This window comes from Cherax quadricarinatus, chromosome 56, assembly GCF_038502225.1.
Source record: "Cherax quadricarinatus isolate ZL_2023a chromosome 56, ASM3850222v1, whole genome shotgun sequence".
Lineage (NCBI taxonomy): Eukaryota > Metazoa > Arthropoda > Malacostraca > Decapoda > Parastacidae > Cherax > Cherax quadricarinatus.
The window spans coordinates 19,935,887-19,957,219 of record NC_091347.1 but is presented as its reverse complement, the minus strand read 5'-3'; the positions used below and the strand labels follow the sequence as shown (position 1 = coordinate 19,957,219).

General features: G+C 38.5%; 1 protein-coding gene across 4 annotated transcripts in view; it reads left to right on the top strand.

Annotated features, from left to right (window-relative positions):
- Window positions 1-21,333, top strand: part of LOC128700808 (hemicentin-1) — a 176,035-nt gene that overhangs the window by 117,017 nt on the left and 37,685 nt on the right. For all 4 annotated transcript variants that reach the window (XM_070097152.1, XM_070097150.1, XM_070097151.1 and 1 more), the window contains 7 exons: window positions 2,337-2,497; window positions 4,225-4,342; window positions 8,632-8,822; window positions 10,006-10,142; window positions 13,280-13,349; window positions 20,732-20,873; window positions 21,028-21,197. In XM_070097152.1, the coding sequence (XP_069953253.1) occupies window positions 2,337-2,497; window positions 4,225-4,342; window positions 8,632-8,822; window positions 10,006-10,142; window positions 13,280-13,349; window positions 20,732-20,873; window positions 21,028-21,197 (989 nt within the window). The remainder of the gene's footprint in view (window positions 1-2,336; window positions 2,498-4,224; window positions 4,343-8,631; window positions 8,823-10,005; window positions 10,143-13,279; window positions 13,350-20,731; window positions 20,874-21,027; window positions 21,198-21,333) is intronic.

Genomic DNA, 21,333 nt, shown 5'->3' with positions numbered 1-21,333 from the left:
TCTTCCATTGCAGACACTGCAAGGCTCCAGGCGGACATCAACCAAATCTTTCAATGGGCTGCAGAAAACAATATGAAGTTCAACGATGAAAAATTTCAATTACTCCGATATGGTAGACACGAGGAAATCAAAATTTCATCAGAGTACAAAACAAATTCCGGCCACAAAATAGAGCGAAACACCAACGTCAAAGACCTGGGAGTGATCATGTCGGAGGATCTCACCTTCAAGGACCATAACATTATATCAATTGCAGCTGCTAGAAAAATGACAGAATGGATAATGAGAACCTTCAAAACCAGGGATGCCAAGCCCATGATGACACTCTTCAGGTCGCTTGTTCTATCTAGGCTGGAATATTGCTGCACACTAACAGCACCTTTCAAGGCAGGTGAAATTGCTGACCTAGAAAATGTACAGAGAACCTTCACAGCACGCATAACGGAGATAAAACACCTCAATTACTGGGAGCGCTTGAAGTTCCTGAACTTGTATTCCCTGGAATGCAGGTGGGAGAGATACATGATTATATACACCTAAAAAATCCTAGAGGGACTAGTACTGAACTTGCACACGAAAATCACTCACAACGAAAGTAAAAGACTTGGCAGACGATGCAACATCCCCCCAATGAAAAGCAGGGGTGTCACTAGCACGTTAAGAGGCAATACAATAAGTGTCAGGGGCCCGAGACTGTTCAACTGCCTCCCAGCATACATAAGGGGGATTGCCAATAGACCCCTGGCAGTCTTCAAGCTCCCACTGGACAAGCACCTAAAGTCGGTACCTGACCAGCTGGGCTGTGGCTCGTACGCTGGATTGCGTACAGCCAGCAGTAACAGCCTGGTTAATCAGGCTCTGATCCACCAGGAGGCCTGGTCACAGACCGGGCCGCGGGGGCGTTGACCCCCGGAACTCTCTCCAGGTAAACTCCAGGTAAACGCATGACACCCCTTTTTTTCACTGGGGGAATGTTGCATCTCCTGCAACAGTCTCTTAGGATGACATGAATGATGTGAAATCTAAGTATGTACTGTGCACTATTTGAATACTACCTACATTGATAGTCTAGCAATAATTATTTACGTTGAATGCATACGTATACTTAATAATTTATACTTTCTTGCAACAGAAGGTTTAACGTGCTTTGATACTTATCTATTTAAACAAGTAAATCTGTTTAGACCCCTTAGGGTTTTTTTATTATACAGATGCATGGAAAATTGTACTCTAATTTTCCACAAGTATCATCTACTGGCAAAGCTTATTTTGATAGCCTTCTTCCTTATAACTTTTCAAGTTCTTTGCTACCCTCGCTGTGCTATTATTATTTTCACAAGAGTCCTCGTCAATGTCAAGGAATCTCCCTTGAGTGGACATGAATGTACAAGAATGCAGTTTTCATTAAAATAGTACTATAGGTAAATTATTATTTTTATTTTTTTTTATTATCACACTGGCCGATTCCCACCAAGGCAGGGTGGCCCGAAAAAGAAAAACTTTCACCATCATTCACTCCATCACTGTCTTGCCAGAAGGGTGCTTTACACTACAGTTTTTAAACTGCAACATTAACACCCCTCCTTCAGAGTGCAGGCACTGTACTTCCCATCTCCAGGACTCAAGTCCGGCCTGCCAGTTTCCCTGAACCCCTTCATAAATGTTACTTTGCTCACACTCCAACAGCACGTCAAGTATTAAAAACCATTTGTCTCCATTCACTCCTATCAAACACGCTCACGCATGCCTGCTGGAAGATACACTCTTGAAGTCATTCTGTTTCGCTCCATTCTCTCTACATGTCCAAACCACCTCAACAACCCTTCCTCAGCCCTCTGGACAACAGTTTTGGTAATCCCGCACCTCCTCCTAACTTCCAAACTACGAATTCTCTGCATTATATTCACACCACACATTGCCCTCAGACATGACATCTCCACTGCCTCCAGCCTTCTCCTCACTGCAACATTCATCACCCATGCTTCACACCCATATAAGAGCGTTGGTAAAACTATACTCTCATACATTCCCCTCTTTGCTTCCAAGGACAAAGTTCTTTGTCTCCACAGACTCCTAAGTGCACCACTCACTCTTTTCCCCTCATCAATTCTATGATTCACCTCATCTTTCATAGACCCATCCGCTGACACGTCCACTCCCAAATATCTGAATACATTCACCTCCTCCATACTCTCTCCCTCCAATCTGATATCCAATCTTTCATCACCTAATCTTTTTGTTATCCTCATAACCTTATAGGTAAATTACTTCAATAATTTTCTGATGCCAAATTTCAACATGCGTTACACTAATGTTTCCCTGTGTCACCATTTCAGAACCTCCTTCAGTAGTTCCTTATGAGGATGAGGTGGTAGCAGTAGTTGGTCAAGAGGTTAAACTCACATGTGAAGTGACAGGTCAGCCCGTACCTACTATAACTTGGACACGACCTGACCTTGCTCACCAGGCCATCACACCAGAAGATCCACGTGTGCAGGCAAGATATTATCTATATTAACTACTTGTTATTCTTACTTGAGCAAGGTAAGCTAGTGACTTAAAGATTTTATTTACTGAAGGCCTCATTAAGTATGTTTATTGCTTAATGCGGCTGTTACATCTGTTTACCTTCATTTTTTTTTTTAAATGCTGACAGTCTCCCACTAAGGCAGGGTGATCCAAAAAAAGAAACACTTTCACCATCCAATTTACACTTACACTCACCCAAATGACTGTAAACATATTATGACAGAACCACTGAGGCTTTGAAAGAAATCCAAATAGCAGAGGAGTTTTGTATGTATTTTTCAAAGGCATTTGACAAATGTGACCATGGAATGGTATCCCGTAAATTGAGGTCAATAGGTATGACAGAAAAGTAGGGAAATGGATGCAGTATTCAAATTTCTAACAAACAAAACGTGAAGAGTGGTGCAGTAGTAAACAAAACAAAATAAAGTCTCAGCCAAATTGAAAGATCATTACTCCTAGGCATGGTACTAGCATGTTTACTCTTCCTCATGGCAGGCATAGTTTAAAATAATGAGTCACAACTTTGTATCATGCTTTGCAGATGATACCAGAGTAAATATGAAAGTCACTTTAGAAAATACAGAAAAATTACTATCAAATATATTAACAATGGCTTCCTATGAGCAAATGACAATATCATTATGTTCACTAAGATAGATGTGCAATGCCTATATTATACAGATGAAAGCCCCTGGTGGGCAAAAGTTTCTCCAATAAAAATGACCCATGTGTCTTATTCTTCAGCTTGTCAAAATTATATACCTTTAATCTAGTTAAGCATGATGTTCACTGGTGACAAATTTCAGTTTCTTAGACATGGGAAGAATGAAAAACTCAAAATAAGTACAGAATATAGCAGACCATCTCTCAGAATATAAGAAACAGGTAAAAAACTTAGGCATAATAATATCAGTTGATATGTAATTTAGATAGCATAATAACTCTGATGTCAGAGGCCTTCTGAAAGAACAGTGATTGAATGAGTAACAGTAAAAGTGTTTTCTTACACAAATAATCCTCACTTAAGAGTCTGAAACTTATGACTACATTTCCATCCTGCTTGGAACATTAACAAGTCAAAAGTCAGACCAAAACATCGTCATAAGTCTCAGTCTCCTAAGTGTGGGTTATTTGTGTAGTGTTCCCATTTGCTGGGTCACCCACCTCAGTTGAGATGGCCGGAGTGTTAAAAAACAAACCACATAGCAAAGGCCAAAGAAATGACAGGTTATATAATTAGAGGAAGCTTAGTCAAAGACCCCACTGGTAGGGTAGAAAGATCCTCAAAATTGATCACTGGTACCTAAATTATTTTTTTTCTAAGACTTTTAAACAGTTGCTCAAAATGCTGCACATACCATACTATGAGCCTCCCCAAAAATATACATACTATAGTATATCAGTGTCCTCTGTATCCATACTAAATATACAGTACTCAAGTACAGTACAGGTCCACATCCCTTTATCCAGAATTCTGAAATTCGAAAAGTTCCGTAAACCGAAGTTTTTTCATGGAGTCTCAGTCAGTTATCTCCGTGCTGGGCTATGCCACCACGTGGCGCCGTTGAGAATCATTCTGAAATCCAAAAAAGTCTGAAATTCAAAACAATATAGGGTTTTGGATAAAGGGTTGTGTACCTTTATTTCAGTTTGAATCAGTGTACTTTACTTAATATATCATTGGGAATACAGATATCTGGTGCAGATTTGGTAATCATGCCAGTGGCAGTTGAGGACATGGGACGCTATGAGTGCACTGCTCACAATCCAGCTGGTCGAACTATGGCTCAGCTTCTCCTTACCGTTCACTGTGAGTATCATTAATCTTATTTTTGTTACACAATCCATATTCATGTCTGCTTACATAATTATTCTGTAGAGGTACATCAGTCTACTGGATCTATGTGTATTTTAATATCTCTTTACATATCTTAAGAAGGAAAGCTCATATCAATCCTTCTCACAACCAAAGAACTTACCTGCTATTATCTGAAACGAGTTTCAGGGCCTCTTCTTCCTCCCCCAGTTTGTGGAGGAAGAAGACAAGAGCTTGTGCTCATTTAGGTTATCTGGTTAGTGAAAAGAACTTGTTGTTGAGCCTCTGTCATACTGTTTGGACCACATTTCCAATAAGCTTGCTACAGAAGCTGTCAGCCCTTCCTTTCTCTTTCCAAAGATTTACTTTTCTTTTTTTGACATCATTCTATTTTTTGATCATTTGACATCAGATTCTGATGGACTTGTTGTGTATACTGTGTACTCTGCAGGGACACAATGTGCTGTTGTCTTCCTTGATTATATTTTTCAGTCTGCCAGTATTTTCACGACAGAGTTGTAATTGCTGCCATCATCCATATTACTACTATGCATGCCTCGTATTTTATTGTCTTTTCTATTTTTTAAATTCATTAAACTTAAATCAGTTGTTCTTTACATTTGGTATTAGCTGTATTGTGTCTTTGGTAGATAAAGTTTATTTTTGCTGTGTTTCTAATCATTTCAAATATTAATCTTAAACTCCTTTGTATATTCAGCAGTCCAGACCCTTCCTATCTCCATAGTCAGTTACCCTTTTCAATTTACTGGTTTTCACTCAGTACATTCAAGATTGCTAGCAGCATTGTGGACCCATGATGATGACCAGCAGTCTGTTTTTTTTATTATCCAAACTTAGGCTTTTGGCCATCCTTGCTTCATTGTTGACACTGTTGGAGACAGTCATCTAATGACTGTGCATTGGATATACTAGACTCATCCACTAGTATCTTATGAATGGGCACTCTCCTCCACAGTGTGAGGTTTGCAGTGTAAAAGTGTATTGTCTTTATTTTACTTTTTTGCTCATGTTTTGCTGTTCCTCCTCTGTCATCCCTCTCTAAAAGTGTGAATTCTCTCTAAATTTTTATCAGAAAGCTTTATTTCATAGTCATTAATTATTCTATTCCTTTGCTATCTTGTCTCGTACTTTAACCCTTTGACTGTTTCAGGCCCCTCTCTGAAACTCATTCTATGTCGCTCAATTTTTGAAAAAAAAAAAATTATTTTTTCTTATGAAATGATAGAGAATCTTTTCCCGATGGTAATGACACCAAAAGTTCGAAATTTGGTCGAAAACTCATGGAATTATGCTCCCGCGAATTTAGCGGTCTCGGCGACATATGCGTGTCGGCGATTTCGCCGACTTTGAGCCCTATTTTCAGCCAATTCCATTGTTCCAGTTGACCAAACTCATAGCTATTTCTTTAGAACTCCATTTTATCTATCAGCTGAGTACAAGAAACCTCCCATTTACTAATTTGGACTATGCAATATGGTGGTCAGAAATTGGCAATTTGGCCAATTTCACGCAAACTAAAAAAGATGACAATTTCAAAATAGGGTCCAGAATAAACAAGGTAGACATTTGTGGCACTAAAATAACATATGCTCTGTTCATTAGTCACATCTCTAGGCCCCTCTTATATTATTATTGCTTTCTATTTTGATTTTTTATTCATACAAAAAAATACAAAATTTACTGTTATGCAGGCTACTGCATTATTGTAAAAATGATATAAATAATATCAGTGCACTAGTGAAAGAATATTAGACTCCCCAGTTGACGTGTATTGGACGTGTGGTGTGATTTATTTACTCCTGAACATTGGTAAAAATCGAACATTTCCGCTACTTTGAGCTCAGTTTCAAGGTCGTTTTCATCGTCAAAGTAATGAAAATCATCTCTATTTCTGTAATATGTTTTCCATTTTATCACCTAAGACCATGAAAACGCGAATACAACGATAAATACTATATGAAAATACACCTCAAAGTCGGCATTTTATTCCTAAAAAACGATCAGAGTTTTTTTTTTTCTAATTACGCAATGTGTGCTGCAGGATTTTTTTTATGTGGTGCACACTGACCACACAGACCCATTCTCTCACATGTGGGCCTACCAGCTTTCTCCCGCTTGATTTGAAGCCGCTAGAATTATTGAGTATATATACGTCAGAAACACTGGCTCGTAAACGTATTTATACGTCGAAAACAGTCAAAGGGTTAAGTGTCTTTTATACTGTATCCCACATCTAAGTTTTTTTTCCTCTAATTGTTTGTTCTCTTCTGCTGTGCAGCATTGAATATCCCTTATGGGCCAAGTTTTTATTATTTTTTTTTATTACTAATATTAGTACAGTATTATTTTTCTCTTTTTCATCATGTGGCTACTAATATAGAATGTCACTTGTCAGTGATTATTTCCAGCAAAGCATGTCATGTGCTGAAGTACATATTGTGTAACATTGTAGAAGTGTAAAGTGTATATGTATACCTGGAGTTTACCTGGAGAGAGTTCCGGGGGTCAACGCCCCCGCGGCCCGGTCTGTGACTAGGCCTCCTTAGGTCAGTGTCCCAGGATGCGACCCATACCAGTCGACTAACACCCAGGTACCCATTTTACTGATGGGGAACATAGACAACAGGTGGAAAGAAACACGTCCAATGTTTCTACTCTGGCTGGGAATCGAACCCAGGCCCTCGCCGTGTGAAGCGAGAGTGTTAACCACCAGGCTTCTGTACAGATTATCAGATAAATATGTAGGTTTTCAAGCTGCTAGGAAAAACATGGTTAAATTGGTAACCACTTGGCTAACTCACTCAGCTCACACACTGAGGTCCAGAGTTCGAATCTTCTCCAGTATGGCTGGAAAACATTAGGGATGTGTTTCCATAAGACACCTGCTGTCCCTGTTCACCCATCAGTTTAAAATGGGTACCTGGATGTTAGTCGACTGGTGTGGGTCACATCCTGAGACAAAACTGACCTAATTTGTCTGAAATCTTCAGCATAATAAGTGGCTTTCTATGTAGTAGTATATATGTCATTTATTTATTTATTTTTTTTTTATTGATTTTATTTGGACATGATACATAGTTCTACAATGAATTATAGTAGTTGGGTGAACATGCCAAAAGCCCCTTGTATGCAGAGCATTGTGGGCAGGCTTAAAATTAACTTAAAATTAACAAGCAGTGAAAGGTTCAGTGTTAAAAATTACAGTAAATAATTTACAATATGAAGTACAATTGAGTATTTGAAACAATGAAATTTGAACATATCGATACTGAAGCATTATAGTTGTACAAATTTGTCACATTTCAGTGTATAACAAAAGATGATCAGTTTGCAATATTTTTTTTTTTTTTTTCAACAAGTCGGCCGTCTCCCACCGAGGTAGGGTGACCCAAAAAAAGAAAGAAAATCCCCAAAAAGAAAATACTTTCATCATCATTCAACACTTTCACCACACTCACACATAATCACTGTTTTTGCAGAGGTGCTCAGAATACAACAGTTTAGAAGCATATACGTATAAAGATACACAACATATCCCTCCAAACTGCCAATATCCCAAACCCCTCCTTTAAAGTGCAGGCATTGTACTTCCCATTTCCAGGACTCAAGTCCGACTATATGAAAATAACCGGTTTCCCTGAATCCCTTCACTAAATATTACCCTGCTCACACTCCAACAGATCGTCAGGTCCCAAGTACCATTCGTCTCCATTCACTCCTATCTAACACGCTCACGCACGCTTGCTGGAAGTCCAAGCCCCTTGCCCACAAAACCTCCTTTACCCCCTCTCTCCAACCCTTTTGAGGACGACCCCTAGTTTGCAATATGTTGTCTTGAATTTTTAAGATTTAAGTAATTGGGAGAATTATTGGTACTGTTAAATATTGAGTGTTGATTATTTAGTCCTGGGCGAGTAAGTGATTTTTTAGAAGAGTCTTAAATTGATTTTCAGGCCTGGTTACTTTAGTATGTTCTGGTAATGAATTCCAGATTTTGATGTCAACTAGGCCTGTATACCATGTACATGTACTTGTAGTAAATAAAGATATTATTATTATTATTATTATTATTATTATTATTATTATTATTATTATTATTATTATTATTATTATTATTATTATTATTATTATTATTATTTTACTCAGGACAATATGATGTACCAGTAGTTAAATTTGAATTTTTCCTGAAAAGTATTTTATTTTAGAGTGTCATTTAAAGTTATCACATTTACCCACTGATAATTTTTTCTATACATGGGCAGCTCCACCATCAGTACTGGAAGAACTGTCCGAGACAGTGTCTGTGATGCGTGGAGAAAACTTGATGCTTGGTTGTACCACCTCAGGCTACCCTCTACCCCGCACAACCTGGCTGAAGGAGGGACGCATCCTCTCTGAGACACCTAGAGTCACTTTTGCCATCAATGGGGAACTTGTCATAACTACACTGCAGGTAAATTATATTTATGGGGAATATAGTGGCTGGAAAGAGAGGGTAGCTTCACGTTTTTGGATCAAGGACCCTTTACCAGCATCAAGGCACCCCCTTGAAGGATAGAGTACAAATGAAGCAAGGCTTACTGCAGAACAAATATTACTGTGTAATTCATTATGCATCATTACTATAATCTGATTTTACACTGTATCTGCTTATTTTATTTTGTAGCTGCAGGAGAGGATCTAAGTCATTAGTGTCATTTATTATGTTAAGTTTGTCATACCATTTTTAAAGTTGTCATTAATCACAGGTGGAACTTCCTTCCTCCTCTTGGGTCCCTCACTACAAATAAGATTAAATCTTGCAGTGTCTTGGCACTGATTGTCTCATCTTACAATTGCAGTCCCTGTTTTCCTTTTTAAGGATTCTAAAAAATCTTTATTTATTTTCTAATATTCCTTTATGGTCATATTATGTATATGAATATCATATCATCCCTGTGCCTTCTATCATCGAAGTCTGGCATGTTTAACCCTTAAACGGTCCAAACAGATCGACGTTGAAATTCGTAGTGCTACAAAAGTAGATCTACTTTTTCTTACATATTTTCAAATATAACAAAAAAAAATGTAGATAAAAGTTTTTTTTACACGTTTTCAAACATAAAACAAAAAAGAAGATCTACATTTTTTACATGCTTTCAGATGTTGAAAAAACGTATATACGTTCGGACTTTCTTTGTAACTCGTGTGTTTTTTAACTCTGAGAACCATTTTTTCTTATTTTATCCATTTTTTTATGCAGATGTTCGACTTCTGCTGCATACTATAATTTTGGTTGCTTCTTTTCAATTAGTTGACTTGTGTGATGCATCCCTATTCCTCTCCTCCTTCCTTCCTACATCTCATTCTGCATTCTCTTTGTCAGATCAGTATTACAAGTATTGTACTAGGTATATCAGTACCAACAGATTGTATGGTAATGATACCTGTGCAACACTTAGGACATTTTATTAATCTTTGTTTTTTTTTTGCTTTCTAAGGAGAAGTGTCCTAAGTCTTGCACATGTATCTTTATCCCTCAGGAAGATCTTTATCCAGGCAGATCTTTATCCATATAGACTTTTATTCAACTGCAAACAGTGCTTATTAGTAATTATGTCCTTGTATTATAATATTTGAATATACTGTACCTGCAGCCATCTGACTCCGGGTTATACACCTGCCTAGTGAGCAACGCCGCAGGTCGTGTCTACCGTGAAGTGGAAGTATTAGTAATAGTTCCACCTCGCATCACTGTTCTTCCTCGCACCAATCAGGTCACCAGAGGGGATAGGTAATTCTCAGCTTACTATTGTTTATTTTTATTGTTTACAATCTGTAAATTATTAAATGCTTTGTTTTGCACAGATATTGGTTTTACAAATAACCCTTTCAGGGTTTCAGCCGTACTAGTACGGCTTACGCCCCAGGGTTTTTGACGTACTAGTACGCCTACATTCTAGCGCCCTCAAATCTAGTGAAAGAAAGCTGGTAGGCCTACATATGAAAGAATGGGTCTATGTGGTCAGTGTGCGTGGTATAAAAAAAATCCTGTAGCACACAGTGCATAATGAGAAAAAAAACTTTGACCGTGTTTTTGGATTAAAACAGCGACTTTGCACTGTATTTTCGTAGGGTATTTATTGTTGTATTCTAGTTTTCCTGGTCTCATTTTATAGAATGGAAGATATATTACAGAAATTGAGATGATTTTGATTGATTTTACAAAGAAAAGTACCTTGAAATTGAGCTCAAAGTAGCAGAAATGTTTGATTTTTACCAAAGTTCAAAAGTAAACAAATCATGCTATGTGTCCAATACACATCAACTGGTGAGTCTAATATTCTTTCACAAATGCGCTGATGTTATTTATACCATTTCTACACTAATGCAGTAGTCTGCATAACAGTAAATCTTCTATTTTTTGTGAGAATAAAAATTCAAAGTGGAAAGCAAAAGAATGTAAGAGGGGCATGGGGACATGACTAATGAACAGAGAAAATGTTATTTTAGTGCCAGAAATGTCTTTCTTGTTTATTCTGAGCCCTATTCGGAAATTGGCATCTTTTGAAATTTGTGTGAAATTGGCAAAATTGCTAAATTCTGACCACTGTATTGGATAGTTGAAATCGGTAAATGGGTGGTTTCTTGTACTCATTCGATAGAAAAAAATGGAGTTCTAGTGAAATAGTTATGATTTTTGTCGACAAGTACACTGGAATTGGCCGAAAATAGGGCTCAAATTGGGCAAAATCGCCGATGAGTAAACATCGTCGAGACCGCTAACTTCGCGAGAGCATAATTCCGTAAGTTTTCCATCAAATTTCATACTTTTGGTGTCATTATGATCAGGAAAAAATTCTCTATATTTTCATAAGAAAAAATATTTTTTTTTTTTTTTAAATATGTCGATCCTGAGAACAAGTCTGGGAGAGGGCCTGTCGACCCTGAAAGGGTTAAAGAGGTTACTCCTGTTTTGAATACTAGGAATATAAACCTGGCTTCTTCAGTCCACCAGCACCTCATACTCTGTGACAATAAATTATTATTTACACATGTACTTTTATCTATAATATTAACATGCCTTCCTAACCCTAAAATAACCCAAAAAACATATGTTATTTAGGTTTGGTTAGGTTAGGGTAATGACAATTACTTTAGCCAAATTTAACATGGCAGGACTGTTTTGAAGAGCAAAACTAAAAAAGGGTGAACCCATTGTCTACAATGAATAAACATTAAAGAAAAACTCACATTCGCATTCTCCTTATTAGCATAATTACTTTGCCAAGTCTTGAGCCAAAATATAAAAAAACAAGACTCATGAAATCATAATGACATGATTGCAAACAAACCATACCACGGAGGGGGATGGAACCCACGATCAGAGAGTCTCAAAACTCCAGACCGTCACGTTAGCCACTGGACCAGCTAGCCACAATAAGATTCATCCAACTAGGTATATTTCTACACCATAGGAAGGTTAGCATAGGCACCACTGTGACCACAAATGCAAGTTTTTACAGACGAATCCAGTGGCTAATGCGACGGTCTGGAGTTTTGAGACTCTCTGATCGGGGGTTCTATTCCTGTCCGTGGTATGGTTTGTTTGCAATCGTGTCATTACGATTTCGTGAGTCATGTTGACGGCTTTGAGGGGACTTGAGCTAGAGTTCGTCACGGCCACGCTAGCTGGAGATTCGTCTGTAAAAACTTGCATTTGTGGTCACAGTGGTGCCTATGCTAACCTTCCTATTGTGTAGAAATATACCTAGTTGGATGAATCTTATTGTGGCTAGCTGGTCCAGTGGCTAACATGATGGTCTGGAGTTTTGAGACTCTCTGATCGCGGGTTCCATCCCCGTCCATGGTATGGTTTATAAAAAAACAATTTTATGTTAAGAAATTTGGTTGAAAGAAATTCACTTTCAAAAACGAGCGTGACTAACATAGGTAACTTATCACTCTAGAACAGTGGTTCCTAAACTGGGGGTAAATTACCCCCTGGGGGTAATTTAACCATTTTTGGGGGGTAATGGAGGGGTGACAGAAAAAAAGTTATGAATTCTGAAAATCAAGAAAACAATGCGGTACCCGGTATGAGGATTATTGTTAACTTTGTCTTAGTATATAAAGTTGTAAAGTAAACCTATTATAAGTAAGTAATAAAGTTAAACCAAATAACAATAAACATCAAAAACTAATATACAGTATTAGAAAAGAAGAAATATATAGCTAAGTGTGTGGAAACCCAAAAGTATTTTGACAAGTATGCTTCAGGACAAAAGTCACTCAGTAGCCCAGATCGACCTGTCCAGTACGCGTCACTCACTTCCTGAGGCTGCCTCTATTTCACACTGTCAGTTTATCTGTGAGCATCAGCCGAGGTAGACATAAGCTGGTATGTATGTGTACTGCCCTGTGCAGTATATAGTTAGTATTTACCCACTGTTACTGTGAATTTGTAGCTATTATTAATTTTATATATAATGTATGTGTGGTTCTTACGTTTTCAATGGTTTTGCTAGGATTAGCAGAGTATGGGAGGCTGTATACATTCACGTTTAGCCATATATATCAATAATAACAACATTTTGTGAAAGGGCTAACATGCTTTATGTGGCATGTTAAATTGGGTAACAAGCTGAAAAAGTTTGGGAACCACTGCTCTAGAAGCTCAGTGCATCCTGAGCATTGCATATGTATACGTATTTACATACTTCCTGTCCATGGCTTATTTCCATTCTTCCCTTTATAATTGTCTTATCACAGACTTTACTAACTGCTCTGTCCTAATATTTGAATTACCTAATACATATATTATACTGCTACAGTCTTTCATTTTTTATATTTGATATGCATTGTACTGTAATCATTTAAGAACATTCTTTTGATTAATTACCATGGTTTTCCTTTTTGGTGCATTGGCAGGTTTGAGCTAGAATGTGAAGCTGCAGGTGTTCCCACACCTAGCATCAGATGGCTCCTAAATGGCACACAGGTGAGGTCCTACCATGAGTGGAGAACCATGGTGCTCTTGTGTACTTTGACCCCTGCAGCAGGTCACAGTACTTTGAGACTCAGTATATGACTGTAGGAAACACAAGCAATGTATGCTGAGGCTAAGTGTATAGCTGTAGGGAGCATAGGCAGTATATGAACTTTGTATAGAAAGGGGTTTAGTTATAGGTAATACATATTTTAAGAAAAAGAGGATAAATAAGTATACACGATATGATGTAGGGCGAAATGACAGTAGTTTGTTGGATTATGTATTGGTAGATAAAAGACTGTTGAGTAGACTTCAGGATGTACATGTTTATAGAGGGGCCACAGATATATCAGATCACTTTCTAGTTGTAGCTACACTGAGAGTAAAAGGTAGATGGGATACAAGGAGAATAGAAGCATCAGGGAAGAGAGAGGTGAAGGTTTATAAACTAAAAGAGGAGGCAGTTAGGGTAAGATATAAACAGCTATTGGAGGATAGATGGGCTAATGAGAGCATAGGCAATGGGGTCGAAGAGGTATGGGCTAGGTTTAAAAATGTAGTGTTAGAGTGTTCAGCAGAAGTTTGTGGTTACAGGAAAGTGGGTGCAGGAGGGAAGAGGAGCGATTGGTGGAATGATGATGTAAAGAGAGTAGTAAGGGAGAAAAAGTTAGCATATGAGAAGTTTTTACAAAGTAGAAGTGATGCAAGGAGGGAAGAGTATATGGAGAAAAAGAGAGAAGTTAAGAGAGTGGTGAAGCAATGTAAAAAGAGAGCAAATGAGAGAGTGGGTGAGATGTTATCAACAAATTTTGTTGAAAATAAGAAAAAGTTTTGGAGTGAGATTAACAAGTTAAGAAAGCCTAGAGAACAAATGGATTTGTCAGTTAAAAATAGGAGAGGAGAGTTATTAAATGGAGAGTTAGAGGTATTGGGAAGATGGAGGGAATATTTTGAGGAATTGTTAAATGTTGATGAAGATAGGGAAGCTGTGATTTCGTGTATAGGGCAAGGAGGAATAACATCTTGTAGGAGTGAGGAAGAGCCAGTTGTGAGTGTGGGGGAAGTTCGTGAGGCAGTAGGTAAAATGAAAGGGGGTAAGGCAGCCGGGATTGATGGGATAAAGATAGAAATGTTAAAAGCAGGTGGGGATATAGTTTTGGAGTGGTTGGTGCAATTATTTAATAAATGTATGGAAGAGGGTAAGGTACCTAGGGATTGGCAGAGAGCATGCATAGTTCCTTTGTATAAAGGCAAAGGGGATAAAAGAGAGTGCAAAAATTATAGGGGGATAAGTCTGTTGAGTGTACCTGGTAAGGTGTATGGTAGAGTTATAATTGAAAGAATTAAGAGTAAGACGGAGAATAGGATAGCAGATGAACAAGGAGGCTTTAGGAAAGGTAGGGGGTGTGTGGACCAGGTGTTTACAGTGAAACATATAAGTGAACAGTATTTAGATAAGGCTAAAGAGGTCTTTGTGGCATTTATGGATTTGGAAAAGGCGTATGACAGGGTGGATAGGGGGGCAATGTGGCAGATGTTGCAAGTGTATGGTGTAGGAGGTAGGTTACTGAAAGCAGTGAAGAGTTTTTACGAGGATAGTGAGGCTCAAGTTAGAGTATGTAGGAAAGAGGGAAATTTTTTCCCAGTAAAGGTAGGCCTTAGACAAGGATGTGTGATGTCACCGTGGTTGTTTAATATATTTATAGATGGGGTTGTAAGAGAAGTAAATGCGAGGGTCTTGGCAAGAGGCGTGGAGTTAAAAGATAAAGAATCACAACCAAAATGGGAGTTGTCACAGCTGCTCTTTGCTGATGACACTGTGCTCTTGGGAGATTCTGAAGAGAAGTTGCAGAGATTGGTGGATGAATTTGGTAGGGTGTGCAAAAGAAGAAAATTAAAGGTGAATACAGGAAAGAGTAAGGTTATGAGGATAACAAAAAGATAAGGTGATGAAAGATTGAATATCAGATTGGAGGGAGAGAGTATGGAGGAGGTGAACGTATTCAGATATTTGGGAGTGGACATGTCAGCGGATGGGTCTATGAAAGATGAGGTGAATCATAGAATTGATGAGGGAAAAAGAGTGAGTGGTGCACTTAGGAGTCTGTGGAGACAAAGAACTTTGTCCTTGGAGGCAAAGAGGGGAATGTATGAGAGTATAGTTTTACCAACGCTCTTATATGGGTGTGAAGCGTGGGTGATGAATGTTGCAGCGAGGAGAAGGCTGGAGGCAGTGGAGATGTCATGTCTGAGGGCAATGTGTGGTGTGAATATAATGCAGAGAATTCGTAGTTTGGAAGTTAGGAGGAGGTGCGGGATTACCAAAACTGTTGTCCAGAGGGCTGAGGAAGGGTTGTTGAGGTGGTTCGGACATGTAGAGAGAATGGAGCGAAACAGAATGACTTCAAGAGTGTATCAGTCTGTAGTGGAAGGAAGGCGGGGTAGGGGTCGGCCTAGGAAGGGTTGGAGGGAGGGGGTAAAGGAGGTTTTGTGTGCGAGGGGCTTGGACTTCCAGCAGGCATGCGTGAGCGTGTTTGATAGGAGTGAATGGAGACAAATGGTTTTTAATACTTGACGTGCTGTTGGAGTGTGAGCAAAGTAACATTTATGAAGGGATTCAGGGAAACCGGCAGGCCGGACTTGAGTCCTGGAGATGGGAAGTACAGTGCCTGCACTCTGAAGGAGGGGTGTTAATGTTGCAGTTTAAAAACTGTAGTGTAAAGCACCCTTCTGGCAAGACAGTGATGGAGTGAATGATGGTGAAAGTTTTTCTTTTTCGGGCCACCCTGCCTTGGTGGGAATCGGCCAGTGTGATAATAATAAAAAATAATGAACACTGGGGGGGATAGGCAGTATATACTGAGGTCAAGTGTTTGTTTGTAGGCAGAATAGCCATTGTATAATGAGACTATGTGTATGAATGCAGGGAGCATAGGCAGTGTATGCTGAGGCTAGGTGTATGGTTTTAGGCAGAATAGGCACTGTCTACTGAGGCTAAGTGTATGATTGCAAGGAGCATAGGCAGTGTATTCTGTAAAAACTCTAAAATATTTAATGATTTGGAAAAGGTTTTCATGCTGGAATGTGTATAATGTAATGTATATTAATGCTGGGTTAGCTATAAACATATACATTATAGTTAGATGTAAATTAATTTCATACAGTACTGGTAATCATATATTTTTCTGTATTCTATAATAAAATGTATTGTATTCACCGTTAATATTCAAAAATATTTTATTATTATTCAAAAAAATTTCAGGTGCTCCTTGCTTTATACAATAGATGCGTTCCTTACCATGATGTATAAAGTAAGCCCAGTAAAATGCGTAAAAATAGGGATTCGTTCTGAGATTGCAAATTCCACATTTCCTGATTCATTTTTTTTTTTATTAACACATTGGTCATTTCCCACCAAGGAAGGATGACCCCAAAAAAGAAGAAACACCTTCATCATCATTCACTCCATCTGTGTCTTGCCAGAGGTACACCTACACTACAGTTAAAAATAAAAAACTGCAAAATATCAACAGCCCTCCTTCAGAGTGCAGGCACTGTACTTCCCACCTCCAGGAAGTACAGTGTCTGATTAATGCGTGCAATAAAAAAAATAAGCTTATCACACATGCACCAATTGTCCATATACAAAAAAAAAATTAGTAAAAAAAACTACAAAATTCATTCATAATTCCAATACAGTACAATATAAAACTGGAAAAAAATCAACATTTCCTTACAGTACTTCATTTTACAAAACAAGTTATAAGTATACTAGGTAAACACTAAATGGCTTGATATTTAAAATAAATACAATTAATTAAGAAATATGTGACAAAAATTTAAATTAAAAAATTCAATTATAATCTTCCTGCCATTGAGCTTCCCTCCTGCACCAACCATACAGCCTATTTTTGTCTGGGCTGAAGTGCACACTTAATGAACCTCTAAATACATATCTCCCTGCTACTCTTTTTATCCTTCCCTCCATCCATAGTCCTGATTTTTTGGTTGGCATAACTCAGCTCTGTTGGCCAGGTGTCCATTTCTCTGTGACTTAACACAGGACACTTAAAATGAAAACTATCTGTAGAATTTCATTTGAAATGTTCTCTTTGAATTTAACATGCCCAAATATATTTTCTTTTGCTTGTTTCTGTCTTCTAAATGTCAATATTACCAGTTTAGAATGATATTTAAGTGTTGCTAGGCTTTAGTGATCATATAAGAGTAAATTTTTACCTCATACAGTATAGAAAATTATTGGTAGTAATGAGGTGGCCACGTGAAAGTGAATTCACCTACAGGAGGGGAAATATGAGTGTATATAAATACCAGGAGTTCTAGTGCATTTGGGTTTGTACCTGTATTTTCATCACTCAAACTTATTCAAATATTGTGGTGTTTGAGCTAATTGAATTCTGTAATGTGTATGATATTCTGTGATATTCATGGCCTAGGTTGTTTGTTAAAATATTTATTGGATATACTTTTAACCCCTTTAGGGGCCTAGTTCCTAGGTCTTTGCCCACATGTCCTTGTGCTACCATTCACAGGATGGATACGAAGTGTACAATAAACTAGCTGATTTGACTGTAAAATCTAAAATCTTAGCAAGAGTTAAACATATCCTGTATGAGAGAGGAAATCCTGCAGGAGACAAAAACAAGGAGTAATGGTAGTCTTCATATTTTGACCTTGAGTTGAGGTCCTTTCCAGCTGAAAAGAACATCATCCAGAGATCAAAATATTTAGACTATCAAAAGGCTATTTTTTCCTGTTTTTTTTTATCTCCTTTGGGATTTCCTCTCACTCATCAGCTTTCATTATACTTATGTATTGTATATATATATATACAGTGGACCCTCGCCTAATGATATTAATCTGTTCCTGAGAGCTCAACGTTAGGCGAAATTATCGTTAGCCGAATTAATTTTCCCCATAAGAAATAATGGAAATCAAATTAATCCATTCCTGACACCCCAAAGTATGAAAAAAAAAATTTTTACCACATGAAATATTAATTTTAATACACACAAACTGAAGAAGACATGCACAGTTACATGACACTTACCTTTATTGAAGATCTGGTGATGATTGATGGGATGGGAGGAGGGGAGACTGTGGATGGTGTTAATGTTTAGAAGGACTTGAAGTGGCAAGTCCTTTTCCGGGGTTACTTCCCTTCTTCTTTTAATGCCACTAGGACCAGCTTGAGAGTCGCTGGACCTCTGTTGCACAACATATCTGTCCATAGAAGATTGTACCTCCCGTTCCTTTATGACATTCCTAAAGTGTTTCACAACATTGTCAGTGTAATAGTCACCAGCACGGCTTGCAATAGCTATGTGAGGGTGATTTTCATCAAAAAAGGTTTGCACTTTAAGCCACATTGCACACATTTCCTTAATCTTTGAAGTAGACAACTTCAATTTCTCTATCCCCTCCTCCGGAGCAGTTTCCTCAGGTCTGGCCTCTTGCTGTTGAAGATGATCCAGCAGCTCATCAGTGGTTAGTTCATCATTGTCCTCCTCCACCAACTCTTCCACATCCTCCCCACTAACTTCCAACCCCAAGGACTTCCCCAATGCCACAATGGATTCCTCAACTGGCATAGGATTCCCAGGGTTAGCCTCAAACCCTTCAAAATCCCTTTTGTCTACACATTCTGGCCAATTTCTTCCAAGCAGAGTTCAAGGTCCTCTTAGTCACTTCCTCCCAAGCCTTACCTATAATGTTTACACAATTGAGGATGCTAAAGTGATCTCTCCAAAACTCTCTTAGAGTCAATTGAGTTTCTGAGGTCACTACAAAGCACCTTTCAAACAGCTTTTGTGTACAGTTTCTTGAAGTTGGAAATGACCTGCTGGTCCATGGGCTGCAGGAGAGGAGTGGTATTAGGAAGCAAAAACTTGACCTTAATGAAGCTCATTTCCGCAGAAAGTCGCTCTGCCACATCTGAAGGATGAACAGGAGCATTGTCTAATACCAGGAGGCACTTAAGGTCTAATTTCTTTTCAATTAGGTAATTTTTCACAGTGGGGGCAAATGCATGGTGTATCCAGTCATAGAATAAGTAAGTAAGTAAGTAAGTAAGTTTATTCAGGTATACACAAATACAGTTACATAGAATTATCATACATAGCAGCATATGTATAGAGAACATATGCTGCTATGTATTCCCTAGTGACCCATGCCTTACTGTTTGCCCTCCACAGCACACACAAATTAGCCTTGAGGACATTATTTTTCCTGAACACTCTGGGAGTTTCAGAGTGATACTCCAATAAAGGCTTCACTTTGCAATCACCACTAGCATTAACACACATCAACAGAGTAAGCCTGTCTTTCATAGGCTTATGTCCTGGGAGTGCCTTTTCCTCCTGAGTAATGTAGGTCCTGGTTGGCATTTTCTTCCAAAACAGGCCTGTTTTGTCACAATTAAACACTTGTTCAGGTTTCAGTCCTTCACTGTCTATGTACTCCTTGAATTCCTGCACATATTTTTCAGCCACTTTGTGGTCCGAACTGGCAGCCTCACCATGCCTTATCACACTATGTATGCCACTACGATTCTTAAATCTCTCAAACCAACCTTTGCTGGCCTTAAATTCACTCATCACCACTAGTTGCAGGCATTTTTCTAATTAAATCCTCATGCAACTTCCTAGCCTTTTCACATATGATCGCTTGAGAGATGCTATCTCCTGCTATCTGTTTTTTGTGTATCCACACCAATAACAGTCTCTCAACATCTTCTATCACTTGCGATCTCTGTTTCGAAAACAAAGTTGCACCTTTGGCAAGAACAGCTTCCTTGATTGCCGTTTTCTTGGCCACAATAGTAGCGATGGTTGATTGGGGTTTTGTGTACAACCTGGCCAGCTCGGAGACACGCACTCCACTTTCATACTTAGCAATGATCTCTTTCTTCATATCCATAGTAATTCTCACCCTTTTTCCTGTAGGGTTGGCACTAGAAGCTTTCTTGGGGCCCATGGTGACTTATTTTGCAGGTGCAATCACTAAAAAGGGTGTGATAATATGAAATGTTTCGATTGTATGCTTGGAAGCGACCGCGGTGGCTGGCTTGTAAACACTGGCACCCATGGAACAAGTGAGACGGGCTCAGGCCTCACGTGGATGCATCTCGAACGAATCTCGTTGAGCGAGTTTTTTAGCGCTAGCCGAGGCAAAATTTTTGCGTTAAACTGTATCGCTAGGCGGATTTAACGTTATGCGATGCTTTCGTTGGGCGAGGGTCCACTGTACTAAGCTTCAAATACTCTTACAAGTTTTGGTGCTGTTGTCTTCTAACACCTATCTACCTTTAGCACTGTCTTTCTCCATTTTAGAATATGTTTTATTTTAATTTTTGTTGTTTTGTCTGATAGGTATATGGTGTAGTTGCTTCCTCAAATGGGCGATCAGTTTTGGTAGTGGAACGTGCCTCTAAAACAGATGAAGGAACATACACTTGTCTCGCAGAAAATGATGCCGGACACAGGAAGGCTATTGCTGGTATCAGGGTCAAGGGTCAGTGTCAAGAGTGAAATTTTTATATGATATACAGTAGAAGAGCATGATATTCATATAATTTATTGTACATTTTTCACATTTTTACTCATTTTTTCAAAGATGAAAAGATGAATTACTAATTTTATTGAAAGATATATTTTTATATTAACAGTACCTCCAGTGATCATGTATGCTCCTGAGGAAATGACAGTGTTGGAACTGAATGCAGTAACACTAACATGTGTTGCTGAGGGTGACCCAGCTCCAGCCACCACCTGGATCAAAGAAGGACATTCTGTACATTCCTCAGACAGGGTTCACTTAATGGATAATGGCTCCTTGGTATGTTCCCCAAGCCAATATGCACACTAAGAGTTTTGCTTTAATATAGGCCACTTGTCAAATTTGTGGTTAAATTTATTTTACTGTATATTGATGATTCCTTCCTGCAGTTAAACTCATTTATACAGTAATACAC